This window comes from Panulirus ornatus, chromosome 42 (genome assembly GCF_036320965.1).
Source record: "Panulirus ornatus isolate Po-2019 chromosome 42, ASM3632096v1, whole genome shotgun sequence".
NCBI classification, from domain to species: domain Eukaryota; kingdom Metazoa; phylum Arthropoda; class Malacostraca; order Decapoda; family Palinuridae; genus Panulirus; species Panulirus ornatus.
This window is the reverse complement of record NC_092265.1, coordinates 13,991,222-14,017,134: the sequence shown is the minus strand read 5'-3', so window position 1 is coordinate 14,017,134 and position 25,913 is coordinate 13,991,222. Positions and strand designations below refer to the sequence as shown.

The following is a 25,913-nucleotide window of genomic DNA, read 5'->3' as shown; positions in this document are numbered from 1 at the left end:
GAACATTAGGTGGGAGCCTCTGCATACACTGTGCTAGACTTACCCTCTGTCAGTGACCTGTTAAGGGTGAGGCACTAAAGGCTCAGAAACAACACTGGCATTTACTAGTTACAGAGACTCTATTGCTGTGGCCACCCTTTTGGGGGAGTTCCAGAACAGGTGTCAGAGATATAAATAGATAGACAGCATCTTGTTAAAAGGCAGAAAATGCAACCTTGTGTAAAAAAGTGACTGAAAGACTAATAAATATCAAAACAGCAGGGTGATTTTCTCTGCAATGCAATGTAATTATGTAAAACCACAGAAAACTTACCTAAAGCTTGTAGGCGACATTCAAGGTACGGGACAAGTGCAACAGCACATTTGGATCCCCCAGATTCCCTGAAGACTGCAGCATTTTGACTGTTTGATGAAAGGAGGTGTGTCAAAGCCTCCATAACATGGAAGCCTAACCGTTCCTCCATACTACTGCTTTCTCCTTTCCATGAAAATTTAAAGATGTTACAAAAAGCAACGATGACATGTTTCTGTTATCAAACTATAAAATATGTTAAAATCATGTCAGTTTTCCCTGAAATTCTAGGCAAACCAAAGGACAGTTTCTAAGCAATTTTTCATCAATTAATCATAGTCATTGCATCCATCCATTAATCTCTAATACTTCATTTCCATAGAAATCGACTCTTTGGGAGAGTGGCCACACCAGAAAAGTCCCCATTTATGCTGTCATAATGAAACACATCTCCCTAACAAGCTCTATACCCTTCATATCTCCCTGGGTCCTCTCCCCATAACACTCCCTAAACCTTTGCCTCCAATGATGCTGAGTGTCCTCTCCTAACTCCTACATACATTCTTAACCAAAATATCCTCATGCATCCTTTCCCCATAACTAAACCCCTTCCAGGTATTTCTCGTACCTCCTGTGACATCACGCCCTATATCTTTACTTGTCATATATACTCCCTTATTAGGTGCTCCATCTAATAAATCAAAAGCTCATTTTAACCCTGAATCATAGAAATATCTGCATTTCACAACCTTGTGCCCTAGTGCTATGGATGACAGATGTGTGGTCTCTCAGTCCTTTGCAGTTATCGTTACATATTCCTTGTGATAATCCTCCAAAAGATCCCATCACCTTTTTCCATTATGAAGTTCTTTCCTTTATTTCTTCTACTTTGCCATATCTGTGTAGTGAAAATACTGACTACTAATATTCTCTAACCTCTCTCAACAGTTCATCATGTATCCTACCCTCACAATTCAGTTCTCTCTCTCTCTCTCTCTCTCTCTCTCTCTCTCTCCAAAATGCATATAAAAGCACTTTTTTTTTTTAACTCTGGATGCTAAAGATGTGGCTATACACATCCAAAAAATATGATACGAATATTACAAATTTCCTAGAAAGCCTATCTCAAACAGATATTTGCTTTTACTTTAGGTGTGATCAAAGAAGTAAGAAACTTCTGAAGAACTATCTTAAATATCTATTACTAATGGAATTTGATGAAAATTCAAGAGCCATTACAGGAAACAATGGAAATGCAAAAAAGGGAAGAAAATGACAATTACCATAGATATAAAGAAAGATATACAAAGACATCACAACAAAGATTAAGCCATTTGATGAAACTCAAAGAAGAAAATTCTGGAATGAGCATAATACTGAAAGCAGATAAAGAAATATTGAAATCACCACAGATGCCACAAAAAAATCAACATGAAGAATGGAAAAAATATGATTATAGAAATTAAACGCAAGTTGAGCATCCCTACACTGAAAATTCAAAATCCAAAATGCTCCAAAATCCAAAACTTTTTGAGTATAATATAAAGTTACAAGTGGAAAATTTCACAACTGACTTCACTTGCCCATTCTAGGCTCTGATGCTCTGTTGGCACCAGTTTGTTACAAACCACTGTCATCGCCAGACCTATATCCATTACTCACCGTCTATTTTGCTTATTCTCTGCTCTGTGGTACAAATACATCATTGAAAATGCCAAAAAAGCCTGTAGATACCCCTATGGGTAACAGTGATAAGAAAATGAGGAGGCATTTATGTTTATCTATAACAGAGAAAGTAAAGCTGTTGGAAAAACTGGACAGAGGTGTAGGTGTGAAATGTCTTACAAAAGAGTGTGGTGCTGGAATGACCACCATCTATGCCATGAAGAAACAGAAGGCTAAACTGTTGAAATTCTATGCTGAAAGTGAAGAACAGGAGTTAATGAAAAACAAAAAACTGCATAAAGTTAAAAATGGAGATCTCAATAGTGCATTGAAAGTGGATCCATCGGAGTCGCAGTGAACACTTGCCACTCATTGGTATGCTGATCATGAAACAAGCAAAGATATATCAAGATCAATTGAAAATTGAAGGGAACTGTGAACATTCAACAGGCATGTTGCAGAAATCTAAGAAAAGACAGCATTAAATTCTTAAAGATTTGTGGTGATAAAAAATCTGCCAATCACAAAGCAGTGAAGAAATTCATTGAAAACTTTGCCAAGATCCTTACTCATGAAAATCTGACAGAAGAACAAGTCTATAATACTGATGAAACATCACCGTTTTGGCGTTATTGCCCCAGAAAGAAAATGACTACAAAGGATGAGAGAGCCCCTACAGGGATCAAGGATGCCAATGATAGAATAATTGTGCTGGGATGTGCTAATGCAGCAAGCATGAATAAGTGTAAACTTGCTGTGATAGGCAAATGGATGATGAGTTCAAGATTTTGATATTCCTCGACAACCGTTCCATTCATTCTCCAACTGTAATTCTCATAAAGCATTATGTTTATGCCAAGTACTTTCCCCCAAATGTGACTTCATTAATTCATCTATGTGACCAAGGTATCCTTAGATCAATGAAGAATAAATACAAAAACACTTTCTTGAACAGCATGCTGGCAGCAGTGAACAGAGGCATGGGTGTGGAAAGTTTCCAAACGAGTTTCACATAAAGGATGCCATATATGCTATTGCCAACCCTTGGAACACAGTGACTAAAAAGACAATTGTACATGCCTGGCACAACCTCTGGCCTGCAACTATGTTCAGTGATGATGACGAACAAAATGGAAATTTTGAAAGATTCCATATGTCAAGTGAGAAAAAAATGATGTATGACTTCCCTACATATGCAAAAAATATAATTGCAGAGTCCTTCAGTAAGCTGGAAGAAGTGGATATCGAAGAAGTTTTTAACATCGATAGTGAGACACCAGTTGTTCATTTTTAACATCGATAGTGAGACACCAGTTGTTCATTCACTGACTGATAGTGAAGTAGCTGAAATGGTTCTGAACCAAGGTGATCACAATAATAGAGATGATGAAGTCTTTGTTAACACTACAGAAAAAGTACTTATACACGACATAGTGAAAATGTGTGATGGACTTATTGAAAAACTAGAGCAGTGTGCATTCACTACAGAACAAGAAATCATGTCAGTTTATAAAACCAAAGAAAGATCTTCTAAGACAAAAACCATTGTTAATGAGGCCGATGACTCTGCAGGAAACATTTATAAAAGTCATCCATCAAAATGCCTCCTCATCACTAGAGAACCCACTTCCTGATTCCTCAACTTCTTCTGATGTTCCTTCTCACAGTGATGTCAGCAGTGATGTACCCTTCTCCTCAAGTTTCTCAAACCATATGTAGTTCTAATATTTGTTGCTGCATTTATCTTCTTTTGTTAGCAGAGTTCCAGTAACATGACCAGCAATATCATTGCATCGAAATTTTTCTCAGTCAGTTTCCATTACATTTGCAGCTACCTATAATTATCATAAATCAAATGCTCATTTGTTTTTATATTTCAAATAAAACCAAAAAAAAATAAAATACAGTGTACTGTAACCTTTTAATCAAAACACAGCATCATAGGTAGAAACTGAAAACCTGCAGTTGTTTGCTGTTGTTAAACAGCTGATACAGATATTCTGCTGATGCTACTGTGCTCCTTAGTTACCCTAAACACATTATTTTTTCATTTCATTAATGGTATTTTATACCTTTCTACTGTTAAGTACTTGATGTGTGAATAAGTGTAAGAAAATTATTGCTTATCAGTAGCATCTAAATTCAGAGTCAGGAATGAAGGTGATACCAAACAACCACAGATTTTCCACATTGGTGGCAGAGGTTGTGACACCTTAGCTCTCTGATAGTTCAGTGTTACACAAAACTTTGCTTCATGCACAAAATTACTAAAAATATTGTATAAATTGTCTTCAGGCTATGTGTATAAGTATATGAAACATAAATGGAATTTGTGTTTAGCTTCCATCCCCAAGATATCTCATTATGTGCAAATATTTAAAAATCTGAAAAAATCCAACATCCAAAATACTTCTAGAAGAAATACTTATGGAAGAAGTCAAATAAACCAATAAACTATCACATTATGAAAAAATAACAAAAAGAAAAGGGAAAAAATTTAAGATAATAAAAAAAAGTTGTTACTAGGTAGAATTATCACTAGGTTGGAATATTCAGGTTGAAATACTCAAACTAAACCTAAGGTCAAAATGATACTTTGGTAGCTGACACTGGTGTTGCCTCCTGATACAGAAGTTCTGTAAATACAACCTGTTTAAGGAAAACCACAAAGAAAAGACAAAAATACCAAACTGATATATCTGTAAGTCAAAAACGTTATGATTAAAGTAAAAGCCAATATTAAACAAATTCAGCAGGTTTATGTAGTGCTGAAGATATAGCAAAAATGAATAGTTTCATAAGTACCCAGACTCCCAAAGGAAGAAAAAATTTCATTTCTTACATTTGGTTCCCTACGAAATATCTCTCCTTTGAATCATGTTTCACTGGATATGCTGGATTAGATACACTTCCTACACATACTGCTTCCCTACAGCAAAGATGAGGTATAGCTGCATTACTTGAAAGTGTCTCATCAATAACTCACCATACTTTGAAAGGATGCACACACAAGAAGTATGTAAATCACCTTATGCCACATCTTAAGATGGGGCAAAACTACTATTATCAAAATTCTACACATTATCATATCTGATAGCTTTGCATTTACCACATATGCTAAAATCTAGATCAAATGACTAAGACTGCATCCAGAGGAAGCAGATCAAATGAGGTTAGGGCATTTTTAGGCAGTTACAACTGCTGCTGCTGCTGCTACCTAATACAAAGTGCAGGGAGTCTGACTACACTTTTACCTGCACTGAACATACTGAAAGGTTATCTTTCACTAGTCTACATAAGCATTCTGATCAACACAGTTTACAATATCTGAGATAAGGATCTAGAGAGTGCTGATCATGAGCAAAATATTCTTAAACCAGTGACTGATTCGAGGCAGAAGTTTTAACAAGACCAGTCAACACAGAAAAATATCAAACAGCTTCACCCTTATTGTATAACTTCCACTTCAGTGTAAAAAGCAGAAGCAGGTAATCCAAGTGTAAGATACTCAGAAAATCACTATGACCACCAGCTGGTACAATTCAATATCTAACACCTGGCTCAACTCTAAAAAAGAGGCTTTTCCCCCCTCCATGTGTTTTATGTTGTTTAAAGATCCTATACTTTTGGGTCTACATTTATCCATAAACATTCAAAAAAATGTCAAAAAAGATATATACGTACTTGTAACTTCAGATGCTGTAATTTCAGCTCACACTGCAAGCTTAGAAAAAAGCTATAAAATCTGATTTCATAACCCTGAACAAAACCCAGAATACCAACCTTTGGTTTGTGATTCTTCATCTGCCTTTGTCTTGAGAAGCTCAAGATACCTAGTGAGACATGTCACAAATACTTCAAGCATGCCCACTTCACGATAAACATCCTTGAACACAGCATTATGCCTGAAATAAATCCTAGTATTACAATACATAAAAAGAAGACATAGAATATAAAGTATAAGTTTTGACTCAATATAAATTTTGGCTGCCATTAACAACTGACTAGTTTTGTGGACTCTCTACCTGACAGTTAAATTTGGTAAGAACTTACATAAAAACTGCTCTCAGGCATATAATTCTTGGATAGCTGGATCACTAAATCTGTGAAAGCTAAATAAAACCACCACAAGCTAGCTCAACAAAACCTCAAGTTGCACTCCTCTGACCTAGGTAGCTATCTTTTCTTTCCGTCTCACCCACACATTGAATAAATGGCATTCTGTCCACAAACATACAATCTTGCTCCATTACATATCCTGACAGCATTTAACTTGCACAACTCATTCTTTGTAACTGTAGATTCTCCTGCAGTGAACACTACTTACTAGCCCTGTCTTTTGGCAAAATTGAAGAGCAAAAGATAGAAGTAGTAAGAAAGAACAATAAACAGGCAGTTTGGCATAGCAGGAGAGTAAGCGTCTTGGCAGGATAGCCTGCTACTCCTGTCGGCAGGCTGCACTGGATCACAACTGAGTGGTGCTGGTGGTTGGACTGTAGTGCAGAGTCCAGTTGGGTAAGGTAAGGTACCCAACCAACTTTCCTACTGCCTATGTCTCATCTTACTTCTGCCTTTGCTAGTGTAGGTGATGAAACATTGCTTCAAACACAAACATGTGTTTATACTGTTAAGTAATTTTGCATAAAGCAGTGGGTGTTTCTGTACTACAATAAGCACAAAGATTGTCCTTAAAGTGAAAAAAAAGTAGAATTCACAGTTTCAGATATGATATCAAATAGGAGAAGCAGTCTTCAACAGTTGTTTTCATAAAGTCAAGTGATAAAGGTGGCATTCAATACAAGGAAGATTGAGCCTGAGGCTGTAATTATTGCAGAGGGGAAGAAAGAAGGAGCAAGCTGTGAATAATGAAGATACTGATAAAGAAAGGCAAGGTCTAAGAGCAATGTCAGCAGTAGAGGTGGAAAGTGTCTCATTTGCTTGACGGCACTCAAGGAAGCCCTTGAAACCTTTCATCCCACCTCAACCAGTGGTTGCCATTCCAACTCAGCACTGGAGTGATATCATTTTGATGTACCTTCACCAACAGTGTAAAAACTGAAAAATTTGGAATGCAGGATAAAGAAGTGTGTTAGGTGTTGTAAAGTTTTCTGTACATGATGGAGAGAATCATATTTCAAAAGAATGGTTACCTCGTAACTCTTATTTTGCCAAGAGGACACCCATGTTACATACAACAATCAACATGAACTTGTCAATATGAGAGTTTGACCAGCTTAAACACTGGGTCTTGTGATGGGAGGAGCTTTTATCCCTCACGTGTCACAGATTTGATAAGTGGCTTTCTAATTTAGATACAGTATTTATCAACCACAAACTTTATCACATGCATTTACAAATATGCATGTATTAGCATTCAAGCAAGCATGAGAGTGAATACTTCATTACATAACTATGTAATGCTTTTTTTTCTCTAAGAATCAAGCTTTAGTACCAATCTGAATTGGAAAAAATCAACTCTATGGCTTAAAAGAAGAAAAATACAGATGGTAATCTATACATGAAAGCATCAAGAATAATTTACTGGATTTGAAAGTACCTAAACAAGAAAGAATCAGAACTATTAAGCCAGTAATAATACCTTCAAATGTAGCAGAGATACAAAACAAAATCACAAGATTCAGCAAAATGCTTGAAAGATTATTCAGTGGAACACCAGCAAAAGTAACAAGCATGCATGGAACAACTTTAAGAAAATTTAAAAGAATACTTAATATGTGATTCAAGTCAATTCTAGATGAGCCCAGGACTGACAATGAAAGAATGTGCATGGTAGCTGAGAAAAATAATCGTATTCATTATGCATGATGTGGAGCATTCCGATTGCTAGCCTTTACTTGCTGGCAAAATCTCATCATAGATACTCAAAGGTAGGTACTCCCTCAGCACTTGTTACTCCCTGACCTTCCTTCATTGTTGTTCCACATTTTTCCTAATTCTTGCTTTCCCACCCTCCCAACTTTTCTACTCAAAGCTCCCCACCCTCCCAACTCACCATTCCCCCACTTCCCAAACTCATTGTGACATGGCCTCCCCACTCAAAAATCCCCACCCTCTCTACTCATCACTCCCTGCCCTTCCCACTCACTGCTCCCCACCATCCTTACTCATTACTTCCCTTCCTCCCCACTCTACATTCCTTCAACCTCCCTACTCTCAACTCCTAATCTTCCCGACTCTCAGCTTCCTAACCACTCAATTCACAGCTCTCCCACCCTCACTACTCTTTCAAAAGAAAAACAAAATAACAATAAACATCAAAGTGATAGAAGTGTGAGAAATGGAAACAGGAATGAAGTCAAGGACGACAGGAAACAAAAAAAGCTCAGAAAACATAGAGGCACTGATGAATAGGGTGAAAGGCAATAAAATATGCAGATATTATCTAAGGGGCAGGTGCAGACACTGACAAATGTAAGCATAATCAACCAAAAATGTGTATGACAGCACTTCTTTATGGAACTTTGGAGGCCAGAAGATCTCATAATAAAGAAATATGCGAACAGGCATACCCCGAAATCTGCTTTATGACAAATTTCACATAAGCAAGTGGGGAAATGAATGCAGAATCATGCACCCACAAAGCCTAGGATATATGTACTTGCTTTGACTACCAAGAGTATAGGAAAAAGGAGAAAAGTACATTCAACATCCAAAACCATTGGAAAATTATGAAAATTCAGAATCCTAAATAGAAAACAATGAAAATGTTGGACATAAAAAGATCTGAACAAAGACCATTTTATGAAAACCAATAGGACAACTGAAATGGATATAGTCTAGAAAACAAATGTTGAAATATCAAAGTCACCAGAGATGCCACACAAAACTGAAATCAAGAAATGACAATATCTGATAACTGAAAATACATACTACTATTCAACCAAAAAACAGGATGGGAAGATTGTAAGAATCAATACTGACAAGAACATTAATGGCACACAACAAGTCACAAAAAGGAACAAGATGGAATGGGAACTTGAGCAACTAATGCCCGAATTATGACTACTACAGAAACCCATCTAACCAGTGGAATTATCTTATATCTGAGAGCTAAATAACATGATTAAGGTAAAGAACTTTTTTTCTAAAACAGAAATTAATTGACTACATGAGAATTAAACAATATGAGGGAAGACATAATGACCAAAAAAAACCAGCTGAAGACTAATAACAAACTCTAGAATTAAAGTAAATCATGTCAATGATCACACAAAGAATAACTCCATGATCATACTCAATGTATCAGAGAACTGGCTTAATGAAAAAGTAAAAGATGAAGCAAATTTGGAACAATATGAAACATTCAGAGTAAACAGAACCAAATTCAATCAAGGAAGTGCACCAATATATATCCATAACAGGATAAAAAGAACAACAGATTATAAAGACAAGTCACAACCTGTGTGAAATAATTACAGTGAACATCCTAGCCGCAAATACAATAAACGCAGTATTATACACACCAACAAAAACAAAACTAAACGACTTTTAATTTTCCTTTTTACAAAAGTTGATGAAATTTTGAACTGCTTGGTGAAAAATGATCTCAAAATAATATGGGTTTGTGACTTTAACCTGCCTTTTACTGAACAGCAGGAGAGAGAACTAGATTATAAATGTACAGCAAATAACAAAGGAAAGAATAATATGATTTGTAACTTAGCATGGAAGCAGAAGTGTGTGCCTGAAGAATGAGTGCAAGCTATTGTTGTTCCTTTATTCATGGAAAAAGTGCTAAGGATGTTTTTTTTTTTTTTTTTTTTTTTTTTTTATACTTTGTCGCTGTCTCCCGCGTTTGCGAGGTAGCGCAAGGAAACAGACGAAAGAAATGGCCCAACCCCCCCCATACACATGTACATACACACGTCCACACACGCAAATATACATACCTACACAGCCTTCCATGGTTTACCCCAGACGCTTCACATGCCTTGATTCAATCCACTGACAGCACGTCAACCCCTGTATACCACATCGCTCCAATTCACTCTATTCCTTGCCCTCCTTTCACCCTCCTGCATGTTCAGGCCCCGATCACACAAAATCCTTTTCACTCCATCTTTCCACCTCCAATTTGGTCTCCCTCTTCTCCTCGTTCCCTCCACCTCCGACACATATATCCTCTTGGTCAATCTTTCCTCACTCATTCTCTCCATGTGCCCAAACCATTTCAAAACACCCTCTTCTGCTCTCTCAACCACGCTCTTTTTATTTCCACACATCTCTCTTACCCTTACGTTGCTTACTCGATCAAACCACCTCACACCACACATTGTCCTCAAACATCTCATTTCCAGCACATCCATCCTCCTGCGCACAACTCTATCCATAGCCCACGCCTCGCAACCATACAACATTGTTGGAACTACTATTCCTTCAAACATACCCATTTTTGCTTTCCGGGATAATGTTCTCGACTTCCACACATTTTTCAAGGCTCCCAAAATTTTCGCCCCCTCCCCCACCCTATGATCCACTTCCGCTTCCATGGTTCCATCCGCTGACAGATCCACTCCCAGATATCTAAAACACTTCACTTCCTCCAGCCTCTCACCATTCAAACTCACCTCCCAATTGACTTGACCCTCAACCCTACTGTACCTAATAACCTTGCTCTTATTGACATTTACTCTTAACTTTCTTCTTCCACACACTTTACCAAACTCCGTCACCAGCTTCTGCAGTTTCTCACATGAATCCGCCACCAGCGCTGTATCATCAGCGAACAACAACTGACTCACTTCCCAAGCTCTCTCATCCCCAACAGACTTCATACTTGCCCCTCTTTCCAAAACTCTTGCATTTACCTCCCTAACAACCCCATCCATAAACAAATTAAACAACCATGGAGACATCACACACCCCTGCCGCAAACCTACATTCACTGAGAACCAATCACTTTCCTCTCTTCCTACACGTACACATGCCTTACATCCTCGATAAAAACTTTTCAGTTGTGTTACTGGAGTGATAGCTTTCATGCATGGTGTTTTGACAAGAAAATAGTGAAGTTGGAGAAAAATGTAGCTTAGACATTGAAGCTTATTGATTCAGTGGTGAAATTGATGAGAACTGCTATTGACGTTTGTGTGAATAAATTGTACATTTCCTTTTCCATAACCAGAGGTTGAACCATTATGTGACGTTCATTTTTTCATTCATTTCAAGCTAAAAGTTTGTTTTCTAAATTGTTTCTTACATTTTTCATATGTATATATATGTATGTGTGTGTGTATGTGTGCGTGTGTGTGTATGTGTGTGTGTGTGTGTGTGTGTTTATATATGTATATTGTCCCTGGGGATAGGGGTGAAAGAATACTTCCCACGTATTCCTCGCTAAGGATGTATGCATCAATTATATGGGAATAAGTATGTTAAATATACCAGGAAAAATGCACGCAAGAGTGTTCACTGATAAAGAGATAGAAGTGACTGAATACAGAATAAATGTGGAGCAGGGAGGTTTTAAGAATGGGGGAACATATGGATCAGGTTTTTTCCAGTGAAAATGACCATGGAAAATTATCTAGCACAAGGTAAGAAGCTGTAAGCAGCTTTCATGGATCTAAAGAAAGTGCATGTCAGAGATGGATGGAAGGCTTTACGGGATGTGTCATGGATATATGGGGTAAGGGGACAACTGTTGGATGGTGTGAAAGCCTTCTATAGAGGAATACATGCATGTATGAGAGTGGATAGAGAGTTGAGCAAAAGTTTCAGTATAAACGTGGGAGTGACGCAGGGCTGTCTGATGTCAATGTGGTTTTTCAACATATGTGTGGAAGGAATGATATGAGATGAAAGCAAAATTAAGAAAAGAGGGAGCACAGATGAAGAGTGGTGGTGAGGTTATGGTGGCTGGTGACAAGTCTGTTTGCAGGTGATTCTGTGTTGTTTGCTGAGAATGAAGATTAGTAGCAGAAGGCTTAAGCTTGTTTTATGAGGTGTCCTAGCATAGGTGATTGAAGGTAAATGCAAATAAAGGTAAATCAATGGTGCCTGAATGGAAAGGGTGAAAGTACAGATCTTGTAAAGCCCAATACTGTGAGAGAAGAATGTATACTAAATTGTGTTACAGATAACAATGGGAGAAAGACTGGAAGAACTGACAGCTTTCTAAGATAAGTTTGGTGATATAGAAGGAGAGATGGGGAGAGAAAACTATACGGTAAAAGAGTTATTGGGTGGCATTCCCTTAAAAGAATAATGAAGGGTTGAGGTGTAAATATGGAATGGAAGAAAGGATTAAGAGACATTTAGTCCTCCCAACACTGACCTAAGCAGTCAGAATATAAACATGTAATGAGTCTCAGACTGTGGAAATGAGTTGAGAGGATCATGTGGTATGACTAGATGGAACAAAGAAAGAAATGAGGGGGCATATGAGAGGTTTGGTATGACAGGAAATGTGAAGGGAATAAACTGCAGAGTAGATGAGTCGGTGAAATGTAATATTTTGGGGTGGTCTGGGCATGAGAAAGAATCCAAGACAAGGAATTTACAAGGAAAGTGTATGATAGTATGATTAAAGGGGTTGGTTGAAGAAGAAAACCACCTATGACATGGGGAGACAGATTGGAAGAATACTGGGGGGAGAAAGAATGCATGGAATGGTGAATGCAAGGGAGACATAAGGACATGGATAAGTGGAAACATTTTTACTGTGGTCATCCCTGTGATGGATGTTCCTGTAGGAAACAGGTGTCAGAGATATAGATAGAATAATGGATCAATAAATGATAGAAAACAGCTCCAAAAACTAATCAATCTATGTGAATCATTCAGACTTGTGCTGGTAGACCACAGACCAAAACGAGAGGGCAATACAATGGATCTAATTATCTAACTGTATCTCTGATTCCTGTTCCCACTTGGAACTTCCTCAAAGGGGTGGCCACGGCAATGACGTCTCCAAAACTAGTGAACTCCAGTTCCAATTCTGAGCCTTTAGTGCCTCACCCATAACAGGCCACTGGTAGAAAGCAACTCTAACACAGTGTTTGCAGAGGCTCCTACTTAACGTTCCTACTGACTACTACTACTACTGCTACCTAATGCTCCTGTCTAATGTTCCTAGCTATTACCTCTAACAAATGTTTCTACGATACATCTTATCTTTGTAAATGACAAGCCACTGTTTTCAGGTATTTCAGTAAATATTACAAGTCTCTTAGATCATAATCTCACAGAAATCACTACAGCATAAAAATGGAAATCACAGCAACAGGATAAATCATATATATATATCTTACCTTGTCTTACGTACCCTATTTACCTCCTTCCAGAACATCTTTTTATTCTCCCTAAAATTTACTGATAGTCTCTCACCCCAACTCTCATTTGCCCTTTTTTTCACCTCTTGCACCTTTCTCTTGACCTCCTGTCTCTTTCTTTTATACTTCTCCCACTCAATTGCATTTTTTCCCTGCAAAAATCGTCCAAATGCCTCTCTCTTCTCTTTCACTAATACTCTTACTTCTTCATCCCACCACTCACTACCCTTTCTAAACAGCCCACCTCCCACTCTTCTCATGCCACAAGCATCTTTTGCGCAATCCATCACTGATTCCCTAAATACATCCCATTCCTCCCCCACTCCCCTTACTTCCATTGTTCTCACCTTTTTCCATTCTGTACACAGTCTCTCCTGATACTTCTTCACACAGGTCTCCTTCCCAAGCTCACTTACTCTCACCACCTTCTTCACCCCAACATTAACTCTTCTTTTCTGAAAACCCATACTAATCTTCACCTTAGCCTCCACAAGATAATGATCAGACATCCCTCCAGTTGCACCTCTCAGCAAATGGGAACTTCAGTGAAGGGCGTAAATGGGGAGGTGATAACAAGTAGTGGTGATGTGAGAAGGAGATGGAATGAGTATTTTGAAGGTTTGTTGAATGTGTCTAATGACAGAGTGGCAGATATAGGGTGTTTGGGTCGAGGTGGTGTGCAAAGTGAGAGGGTTAGGGAAAATGATTTGGTAAACAGAGAAGAGGTAGTAAAAGCTTTGCGGAAGATGAAAGCCGGCAAGGCAGCAGGTTTGGATGGTATTGCAGTGGAATTTATTAAAAAAGGGGGTGACTGTATTGTTGACTGGTTGGTAAGGTTATTTAATGTATGTATGACTCATGGTGAGGTGCCTGAGGATTGGCGGAATGCGTGCATAGTGCCATTGTACAAAGGCAAAGGGGATAAGAGTGAGTGCTCAAATTACAGAGGTATAAGTTTGTTGAGTATTCCTGGTAAATTATATGGGAGGGTATTGATTGAGAGGGTGAAGGCATGTACAGAGCATCAGATTGGGGAAGAGCAGTGTGGTTTCAGAAGTGGTAGAGGATGTGTGGATCAGGTGTTTGCTTTGAAGAATGTATGTGAGAAATACTTAGAAAAGCAAATGGATTTGTATGTAGCATTTATGGATCTGGAGAAGGCATATGATAGAGTTGATAGAGATGCTCTGTGGAAGGTATTAAGAATATATGGTGTGGGAGGCAAGTTGTTAGAAGCAGTGAAAAGTTTTTATCGAGGATGTAAGGCATGTGTACGTGTAGGAAGAGAGGAAAGTGATTGGTTCTCAGTGAATGTAGGTTTGCGGCAGGGGTGTGTGATGTCTCCATGGTTGTTTAATTTGTTTATGGATGGGGTTGTTGGGGAGGTAAATGCAAGAGTTTTGGAAAGAGGGGCAAGTATGAAGTCTGTTGGGGATGAGAGAGCTTGGGAAGTGAGTCAGTTGTTGTTCGCTGATGATACAGCGCTGGTGGCGGATTCATGTGAGAAACTGCAGAAGCTGGTGACGGAGTTTGGTAAAGTGTGTGGAAGAAGAAAGTTAAGAGTAAATGTGAATAAGAGCAAGGTTATTAGGTACAGTAGGGCTGAGGGTCAAGTCAATTGGGAGGTGAGTTTGAATGGTGAAAAACTGGAGGAAGTGAAGTGTTTTAGATATCTGGGAGTGGATCTGTCAGCGGATGGAACCATGGAAGCGGAAGTGGATCATAGGGTGGGGGAGGGGGCGAAAATTTTGGGAGCCTTGAAAAATGTGTGGAAGTCGAGAACATTATCCCGGAAAGCAAAAATGGGTATGTTTGAAGGAATAGTGGTTCCAACAATGTTGTATGGTTGCGAGGCGTGGGCTATGGATAGAGTTGTGCGCAGGAGGATGGATGTGCTGGAAATGAGATGTTTGAGGACAATGTGTGGTGTGAGGTGGTTTGATCGAGTAAGTAACGTAAGGGTAAGAGAGATGTGTGGAAATAAAAAGAGCGTGGTTGAGAGAGCAGAAGAGAGTGTTTTAAAATGGTTTGGGCACATGGAGAGAATGAGTGAGGAAAGATTGACCAAGAGGATATATGTGTCGGAGGTGGAGGGAACGAGGAGAAGAGGGAGACCAAATTGGAGGTGGAAAGATGGAGTGAAAAAGATTTTGTGTGATCGGGGCCTGAACATGCAGGAGGGTGAAAGGAGGGCAAGGAATAGAGTGAATTGGAGCGATGTGGTATACAGGGGTTGACGTGCTGTCAGTGGATTGAATCAAGGCATGTGAAGCGTCCGGGGTAAACCATGGAAAGCTGTGTAGGTATGTATATTTGTGTGTGTGGACGTGTGTATGTACATGTGTATGGGGGGGGTTGGGCCATTTCTTTCGTCTGTTTCCTTGCGCTACCTCGCAATACGCGGGAGACAGCGACAAAGTATAAAAAAAAAAAAAAAAAAAAAAAAATATCTTACCATGACAAATCAGGTCAGTAAGATCAGTGAAAGGATTCTAAACACATATTAGGCTGTAAAAAAGAAAACGATGAGACAAGAATTGGGGAAATGTACAATAAAATAGAGAATTCACATTTACAAATAATACAATCCCATACGAGACAACAAAAAAGTCAATGAAGAAAAAGTTATACTGAACATGAAAAGACATCCAAAGTTACCATTTACACACATAATAAAAGCAAAAAACAAGAAAACAAAGACTGGACCCTTTAAAGTAGGATATAAACACCAAAATGACCCCAAGGATATATCCAAGGTGTAGAGTGAACTACACAAATTGATATTCAGCTCAAAAGGTATGGAAAAATTGAAAGATTTTTTTTTTCTTTTGAAAGCTCCTGTCATGGACAAAAGTCCACATCAAGGCCAAGCCTTAACTGAAATATAGAGAGAATTAAGAAACAGAAAAAGAAAAGGGAAAGTGTTTTCAAATTTTGGAGGAAATGAAAAAACTGTCTTTTGAAATGAGTCAGGTCATAGCTACTGAGAAAGACATATGACACCACCACTAGTTCTATCTCCTCTTCACTTCTTTCTCTGTCGCCACTAACCCCACTGCTTCCTTCACTAATGTTACCTATTCCCCTTATGCCATTTACTTCCTTCCAAAACATTTTCTTTTTATCCCTTTAGTTTACTGATACTCTCTCATGCCAACTCTCAACCGCCCCCCCATTTCAGCTCATGCATGTTCCTTTTGATCCCCACAAAAATTTTCAGTTTAACTATATGAACTCAATGTATCAGGATAAAATGCTCCCTTATTCTTTCAAAGGTATATTCTTATATCTTCTCTACAAAGGTAGAGGTACAGGCACCTCTCCATTTATGCGATAATTACATGTTCCATCTTTATTGAGACGTTCTTGTGTGAAGTCAGTGATTTTGTATATATATATCTTACTTGAGAATAGTAAGTAATGTGTTGATGCAGATGATGGAACAGGACAGTGCATGCTGGGCCTTCAGAAGAATGGAGAGGGAGATGAGTTCTTTGCATGGAACAAACTTCAGCTGGAACACAACAAACTCTAGTAGCTGGAAATACTTCTCCTGAAACATTCAGAAAAGAAAGTGTGACATAAACAAAAGTATATATTCTAACATTTTGGAGATTCTGTTCACCCATACTAAAATCTATCTGTATATCGTTATAACATTCTGTGTATCTACAGAAACATAACAGTGTTTAACTAAAATCTATCTGTATATCTTTATATCATTCTTCTAAATTCCATGAGATATATCAAGTACATACAATCTCCTAAAATCATTTACACACTTCCTCAACCCATGCCAGAGACATTAAAAATAAATGTGGGTTTGCACACTTACAAAGTGCTTCTTACTTTTCTCTTTACATATTCAGTTGATTCATCAGGTGGGACCAACATCTCCATTCCTTACACAAAATACTTCCACTGCATTCATTTTCCAATCATTCATCAAGCATCTTCATCTGGTATGTCCTTGATCCTAATCATTTCTTGTATCTATCAGTCTCTTCTACAGTTTGTCTACCTCCCTTGAACATTATACTATACTACTGTGTATACTCTTGACCAACCTATCATTGGCCACACATTATACATAACCATCCTAAAACACTTTCACTCATGTGTCTTTCTAACAACTTCACACTACACAACATTCTTACACCTTCAGTTTTCTGTTTATTGATACTCCTAATATGAACTATACAAGGCAAGTTATCCATCTTTACCGTTTTAATTCTTATAATGAGAAAAAGATATAATCCACAAAGCAAAAATTGATCTTCTTCAGCCTCCAGTTGACCTTTCAACTGTGGCTAGTGTATATGCCCTGGTAATTTTTTTTTCTGTCAGTGTAGCTAAGCTGTATATGTCAATAAATCCTGAATAAGCTGGCTATGCCTGAAAGTAAAATATACTTGTAGTGGCATCCCATGCACTGTTACCAGACACTATATCATAATTTTTTCCATACAATGGTCAATATATGAAGAAATGTCAAGACAGTCAACATGAGATCTATGCCCTCACATTATGTAATAATCTGGAAAGCTATAACATTCTTACAAGACAACAAATAATAGTGATGAAAACCCTTAACTACTCATCTAAACATGCCTGAAAGCACTCCAGGAATAAAGCACTTCAAATGCCTGATTGGTGGAGCATTAGTTAAAGGGCATATGGGAGATGTGAACAATGTTTCACTACGTTGAACTTAATATCACATCATCTAGAAAATTTGGTGTTACCGAACCCTACCTGCTCGAGGTTACACTGCAAATAAAAAGTCCCTTTTGTCAAGGTTTGGATATATGAAATGCCACAGTAAAAGGCTAACAGCTGGTGAATCAGATAATTCAAGGGGTTTACTTGGAGCACCCTGCCCTCTCTCCATAACCATCTTAAGCCCTGATCACCACATTTTCTGGTAAGCTTTCATTATATATCATTTAAATCAAAAAATGAATGTGTACGGTTAGAGTTTTTAGGCTAAGTTCCAGCATGTAAATTCCATACTTATGAGTTAGAAAAAGATATGGAAAATTAGAGCCGAGGGATGTAAACCCCAACCAAAAGGGTTTCAATTGTTTAGCAGTGAATCACTAAGGGACAAGTTTTGCAAGAATGTAACTATGCTGCCAGGCAGGGGCTCACTGCACAATAATAAAATCACAGCAAAATTACAGTACTGTTACATCCCTTTCCAGTCTTTCAAATATACAGCAATCTAAATATCATGCATAATAGCATCTCCTTTCTTTGAAATATATTTACATGACACCAAATTCACCTTACAAACATCATCCTGACAGCTTTTCATAGTCATTCTACTGATACAAACTCATTCATCACTTTTTTAGTAATAACACATAAAAAATATCACTAACTTGTATCTCCTTTGGTTTAGCATGGATCTTCTCTGCAAAAGTGGACAGTGTGTGCTGGGGTTCAAGGATGAAGTAGTTGGCAGAGTCAGAGTGATACACAGCTGAGATTGCATCCAAAACCACAGAACAGAGATTGGAAGTAGTACCCCTCAAAAACACTGATTGAAGGACATTGAAGGCTTGGACATTTCTCACACTGGCACCTACAAAGAAAATGGATTTTTCATTCAAATAAAGCACTTATTTATCTTGTTTATGTATCAAAGGTAACTCAAGTGTCGCTGATTTTCATAAACAGCAACACAAGAACCAGAATTACTTCAGATGAAATAAGTAATATGTTCCAAACTTTGCCATTATATGTAATACTTTGTGATACAAAAATGGATAAATATAAAAAGACTGCAATCAGGACTACATTTGCCACTGTAAGTGATCAGAGAAGAGAAACAATCTTGCCTCAGTAGGCAAATCAACTAAAGTCTTGTAGAATTCTTTTGAAAAAAATAAAAAATAAAAAAGACAAAGCACTTAAAGAACTAACTGGGAGTGCTGGTAAAATGGGGTTAAAAGTCAGGAAGGTGTAAAACTCAAGAAAATTTGCTGTTATTGGAATGGCTCGAGGATGACTGACTGTGGACAGAAATTATCACACATAGCCACTTGGTAACCAGGTTCTGTAAGTGGCCTTGAAACAAAGATATAAAACTCAATGCCCCCAAACATTTCATTTCCAATATGGCCTCTATTCTCCACATATTCTTATCAACACCCTATGTCACATCTATACAACATCGTTGGGACTATCGTACCTTCAAATATACCCACTTTTGCCCTCCCCAATCCTTTGTCCCCTTACTCACCCACCCTATTGTTCACTTCCGCTTACTTGGTTTAGTTTGCTGCCATATCTTCTCCTATGTAGCGAAAGCACCCCACCATTTTTCTCTATTCAGACTTACAACCCATCTAACAACCTGTCTGTCGGCACTACTAAAACTAATTGCCTTATTTTTATTCAAATTTACTCTCAACTTCCTCCCTTCACACACTCTTTCAAATCAGACACCAGTGCTGTGTCATCAACGAAAAACAACTGATTCACTTCTTAGGCTCCCCATCACCTCCTACAGACTGCATACTTGCCCCTCTCTCCAAGACCCTTCCATTTACCTCTCTCATCACACCACCTAATAACAAATTAAACAACCATGGTGACATCACACACCCCTGCCACAGGCTCACTTTCACCTGGCACTACTCTCTCGCTTCTCTACCTACCCATACATATGCCTTACACTTAAACTTCTCATTGCAGCTAGTAGCTTTCCTCCCACTACATATATTCGTAGGACCTTCAACAAGGCATCTCGAACAATCATACCTCAAGCTTTCTTCAGATCCATGAAAGCCACATAGTAATCCTTTTTCTCTAAGTTTTATCATACACATTCTTCAGAGCAAACACTTATTCCACTAATCATACACCACTCCTAAAGCCATGTTGTTTCTCCCTGATCTGATGCTCTGTACATACTTTCACCCTCTCAAATCACCATTCTCTACATTCTCCCATGAAACTTACCAGGTACACTCAACAAACTTAATTTAGACGTCTGTAGTTTGCATACTCACCTGTCATCCTTGCCTTTATACAATGGCACAATATATGCACTCTGCCAATCCTCAGGCACCTTCACATGAATTATACATACACTTAAAATCCTATCAAACCAATCAACAGCATAGCCACCACTTTTCTAAGAAATTCAAATACAACACCATCCACTCAAGCCATCTTGCCACATTTCACATCCCACCACCTCAACTCTCTTCACTAAACCACCTTCCATGACTTTCTCACTTTACATACCTCCCTACTCCTGTCATCATAAACACTCAATAATCCTTCAAATTAATTACTCCATCTCCTTCTCACCTCATTACAACCTGTAACCACTTCTCCATTTGCCCCCTTCACTGATGTTCCCATCTGCTCTTTTGTTTTTCTCACTCTATGAGCCTCATTCCAAACATGCTCCCTGAAGTTTCCTGATAGCGGCTCACCCAACACTCATTTGCCCTAATTTTCAACCCGTGCACCTTCCTCTTGACCGCCTGCCACTTTCATTTACACTCCATCCCTGAAAATATTCCAGGAGATACATGATTACAATGGGGAGGTTTGTGTGAAAAGTGCAAGTGTACAGGACAAATGTAATCCAAAAATTCTGATAAATTCTTTTTGTCAATTTTTCATCTTTCTTGTAACAATCATGATTAACATAATGTAAGACACAAAAGTTTTCTTCTACATACCAACAGACAACAAAAGGCAATCTTAACATTTCAATAGGAACAACAATACAGACTAATACTTTACAATTCAATGAAGTATTACCATAAAAAATCTAATCACCCTTTGGATTTGCCTTCTACAGCTTTGCATCAAGTTGCATTTTCCCAGTCTTACGTTATGGTCAGGTATTCATAATCAAAAGCATCATAAAACCATTTCTTTTTCTTTGTAATCTTATTCTGTCCATATTGCTCTTCATTGTGCACAATCTATTCTTTCATGCCAGGCAAACATTCTTACTGCATGCACAAATTAGGTAATAGTTGATAGTCAGCCAACAACCAAGGAGGTGTGTTACCAGTACTGCCTACCTGGGTATTGGGATAGTGAGTGACAGCTGCTTAGTAAGCCAGCAATTCCATGGTTGTCAAGTTGCACCTCTCTGACCCAGGTAGCTGTCTTTCTCTCTGCGTCACCCACACATGGACTACTGGTAGTCTGACAATCTTTCCTTGTCATATGTAACACTTGACAACACTTAACTCACACAGTTCATTCTTTGTAGATCAAGATTTTCCTGAGGTGAGCACAATGTGCTAGCCCTGCCCTTTGGCAAAATGGTAAAGGCAGTAAATAATAGTAGTATGTAGAAACATTTAGGCAAGAGCATTTGGTGTAAAGAAAGATTAGGTAGTATTTGTAGGTAGGAGCATTAGGTAGAAGTACTCAGTAGGAACAATAGGTAGGAATCTCTGCAAACACTGTGCTAGAGCTACCCTTCGCCAGTTACCTGTTAAGGAAGAGGCACTAAAGGCTAAGAAGCGGCAATGAAGTTCACTAGTTATGGAGACTCTATTGCCCAAGCCATCCCCTTGAGGGAGTTCTAATTGGAACAGGTGTCAAAGATATAGATAGATCGATAGACACAAATTAAGTACTTCCCATGTGCCAACTACACCATTTGGCGATTCTTTTTCCTTACATGTTTGCCATTTCCTGCATTAGACAGGTAACACCAGGATTGCATGGAGAAATTGTCTCATTCACCCATTTCCACTCTCTATTTGTCATGTATAGTCAAATAAAGCCCACTATCCAAAATCACGCTCTACAGACCTCTCCATGATTTCCCCAGACCGTTTCAGGTGCCCTGGTTCAGCCCATTGACAGTGTGATATCCCTTGTAAATCTTTGGATCCTCTTTTGGGAAATTTTGAATCTTAGTGAAATCCTTTTAGATGGCTCCAGCTTCTTGAGTTGCTTGTTCTAGATGCCATTGGGAGTTCACTAGGGTCTTTTTCCTCAGAGAACAAGGTGAGTACACTTCCTGTTTGTTCTGTGACATGTTTGATAGGCTTTTGGTAGATATTGCGAAAAACAGCGAAGCCTTAGAGAAACTAGATGTTAGGATGAAAAGCTGAGAAGAGGAAGCTGGTTTCTTGGCGGTGAAAGCAGTTGCGATACACGAAACAAACACAGGTATATCATTTAGGGTAGATAGCTTAGATAGTAGGATAGCAACCACTAAGACAAAGTTGGAAGATACTTACACCTTCCAACCTGTGAGGAAAACTTGTTGCCACATTACCAAACAACCTAAGAGCAACAGACTCTCCACTTACAATATGTTTAGCATACTAGATGATGAAGTACAGGGTGATCATATCATCATCCTGGTTGGGGACTCTAAAGTAAGATATCAGGACCAGTTCTGTGTGAAAGGTAGGAATATGAAGAACTTGTATTATCCAGGTGCTAGGATAGAACACGTCCTTCATAAGTTTGACGACATAGTCTCAAACAATCCTGAGGATGTGATCTTTGTCTTTCAGGTGGGGACAAACTATGCAGTTAATGGGAGATCAGAAGAAATATTAGCGAAAGATAGGGAACTTATAAACAACTTTAAAGAAAGTTGTAGGAAGCTCATAAAATGAGGGTTGCTGCCAAGGTATGATGTCGATTCCTGTACCCTCAGTAGAACGCTGGGGATAAACAGAAGAATCGAGGCTCTCTGTAGGGAGGAGGATAGTGTGTTTAAGATAGACCTGTGGGACCATTTTAGTCCTGATGAATCTTTGTATGCTCAGGAAGGTCTTTACTTAAATGGAATAAGGAAAGCCTGTCTTGGCAGAGTATTAGATAAGAACATTTGGCCTTTTTTCCAATAGAGATAAACTACTCAGGAGAGCAAATCATGGTCAAGCTAATGAAGGAACTACGAGAATGGGGGAGGGTGAAGGGGTAGCTGTGGAGGTGGGTCAGTGCAGGGGGAATCTGAGTGTGGAAGGGATCTGAGGAACAAGGTATCCAGTTTGACCACTATGGAGGTAGTGGTGGAGGATGGATGGGACACTGGCGGAAGGGATCCTCGGGAAGTAACGGTAATCTCACAGGCACAGGAATCAGCAAAGAAAGGTCAAGTAAGGTCAGTTGGGGACAACTCAGGCAATATAAGAAGCAAGTTGGCACAGCTACAGGTCAACTCTCAGGTAATCTTAGGACCAAGGCTGGTAGGGTCCAGCGTGGGGAGGGTCAAACAGATGAAGAACCATCTCCTTCCTGCTGCTGGACTCAAACATTAACAGTGATAATACAAACACTCATACCAACAGTAAAAAAAAAGGAAAAAAAAAGAAAATTCAATCCAGATATCAACTCCAAGGAAAATAAGTTGATACACACAAATCCCCAGAGCACCATTACAAAACATAATGAACTTATATCCTATGCAGTTACTGAAATACCACACATCATTGCAATCTCAGAAACATGGGTAAACTCTGAGAATAGATAATCAATGAGTCAGCAATACCCAGATACAAACTATTTATGAAAGATTGCTTATACTGAGTAGGTAGTGGAGTTTTGATCTACAGTAATAACACTAAATGCTATTAAGAAAATCAACAAACACACACAATTAAGACTTTATATTGACATTACTGACACGTTCAAAAGTAAACTATGTCTTGGCGTTATTTACAGACCTCCTAAGCAAAACGAAGATAACGATAAGATATCATACAATGAAATCAAAACTACAGTAGGAGCCTTCATCAGTCCAAACATGAACTGGGATACATTAACAGGTGACTGAAAGGGAACGTGACTGATGGGACTGATTGAAGATGCTTTTCTAGAACAGTTATTTAAAAGAACAACTTAAGGTAAAAACATTCTTGATCTTATCTTCATTAGTTACACAAACTTAATCAACTCTTGCAAAGTAGGTGAGAGTTTGTGAAACAGCAATCACAGCTTGATTTAATGACAGATAACTTTAAATTAGGTGGTGTGCAAAGTGAGAGGGTTGGGGAAAATGATTTGGTAAACAGAGAAGAGGTAGTAAAAGCTTTGCGGAAGATGAAAGCCGGCAAAGGCAGCAGGTATGGATGGTATTGCAGTGGAATTTATTTAAAAAGGGGTGACTGTATTGTTGACTGGTTGGTAAGGTTATTTAATGTATGTATGACTCATGGTGAGGTGCCTGAGGATTGGCGGAATGCGTGCATAGTGCCACTGTACAAAGGCAAAGGGGATAAGAGTGAATGCTCAAATTACAGAGGTATAAGTTTGTTGAGTATTCCTGGTAAATTATATGGGAGGGTATTGATTGAGAGGCTGAGGGCATGTACAGAGCATCAGATTGGGGAAGAGCAGTGTGGTTTCAGAAGTGGTAGAGGCTGTGTGGATCAGGTGTTTGCTTTGAAGAATGTATGTGAGAAATACTTAGAAAAGCAAATGGATTTGTATGTAGCATTTATGGATCTGGAGAGGGCATATGATAGAGTTGATAGAGATGCTCTGTGGAAGGTATTAAGAATATATGGTGTGGGTGGCAAGTTGTTAGAAGCAGTGAAAAGTTTTTATCGAGGATGTAAGGCATGTGTACGTGTAGGAAGAGAGGAAAGTGATTGGTTCTCAGTGAAAGTAGGTTTGCGGCAGGGGTGTGTGATGTCTCCATGGTTGTTTAATTTGTTTATGAATGGGGTTGTTAGGGAGGTGAATGCAAGAGTTTTGGAAAGAGGGGCAAGAATGAAGTCTGTTGTGGATGAGAGAGCTCGGGAAGTGAGTCAGTGGTTGTTCGCTGATGATACAGCGCTGGTGGCTGATTCATGTGAGAAACTGCAGAAACTGGTGACTGAGTTTGGTAAAGTGTGTGAAAGAAGAAAGTTAAAAGTAAATGTGAATAAGAGCAAGGTTATTAGGTACAGTAGGGTTGAGGGTCAAGTCAATTGGGAGGTAAGTTTGAATGGAGAAAAACTGGAGGAAGTAAAGCGTTTTAGATATCTGGGAGTGGATCTGGCAGTGGATGGAACCATGGAAGCGGAAGTGAATCATAGGGTGGGGGAGGGGGCGAAAATCCTGGGAGCCTTGAAGAATGTGTGGAAGTCGAGAACATTATCTCGGAAAGCAAAAATGGCTATGTTTGAAGGAATAGTGGTTCCAATAATGTTGTATGGTTGCGAGGCGTGGGCTATGGATAGAGTTGTGCGCAGGAGGGTGGATGTGCTGGAAATGAGATGTTTGAGGACAATGTGTGGTGTGAGGTGGTTTGATCGAGTAAGTAACGTAAGGGTAAGAGAGATGTGTGGAAATAAAAAGAGCGTGGTTGAGAGAGCAGAAGAGGGTGTTTTGAAATGGTTTGGGCACATGGAGAGAATGAGTGGGGAAAGATTGACCAAGAGGATATATGTGTCGGAGGTGGAGGGAACGAGGAGAAGTGGGAGAACAAATTGGAGGTGGAAAGATGGAGTGAAAAAGATTTTGAGTGATCAGGGCCTGAGCATGCAGGGGGGTGAAAGGCAGGCAAGGAATAGAGTGAATTGGATCGATGTGGTATACCGGGGTTGACGTGCTGTCAGTGGATTGAATCAGGGCATGTGAAGCGTCTGGGGTAAACCATGAAAAGCTGTGTGGGGCCTGGATGTGGAAAGGGAGCTGTGGTTTCGGGCATTATTGCATGACAGCTAGAG

General features: G+C 38.9%; 1 protein-coding gene across 4 annotated transcripts in view; it reads right to left on the bottom strand.

The window, feature by feature from the left end:
* Positions 1–25,913, bottom strand: part of bchs (WD repeat and FYVE domain containing 3 bchs) — a 404,120-nt gene that overhangs the window by 317,596 nt on the left and 60,611 nt on the right. For all 4 annotated transcript variants that reach the window (XM_071686608.1, XM_071686607.1, XM_071686603.1 and 1 more), the window contains 4 exons: positions 18,636–18,838; positions 16,656–16,804; positions 5,741–5,862; positions 314–478 (listed from right to left, as the gene is read on the bottom strand). In XM_071686608.1, coding sequence (XP_071542709.1) covers positions 314–478; positions 5,741–5,862; positions 16,656–16,804; positions 18,636–18,838 — 639 coding nt within the window. The remainder of the gene's footprint in view (positions 1–313; positions 479–5,740; positions 5,863–16,655; positions 16,805–18,635; positions 18,839–25,913) is intronic.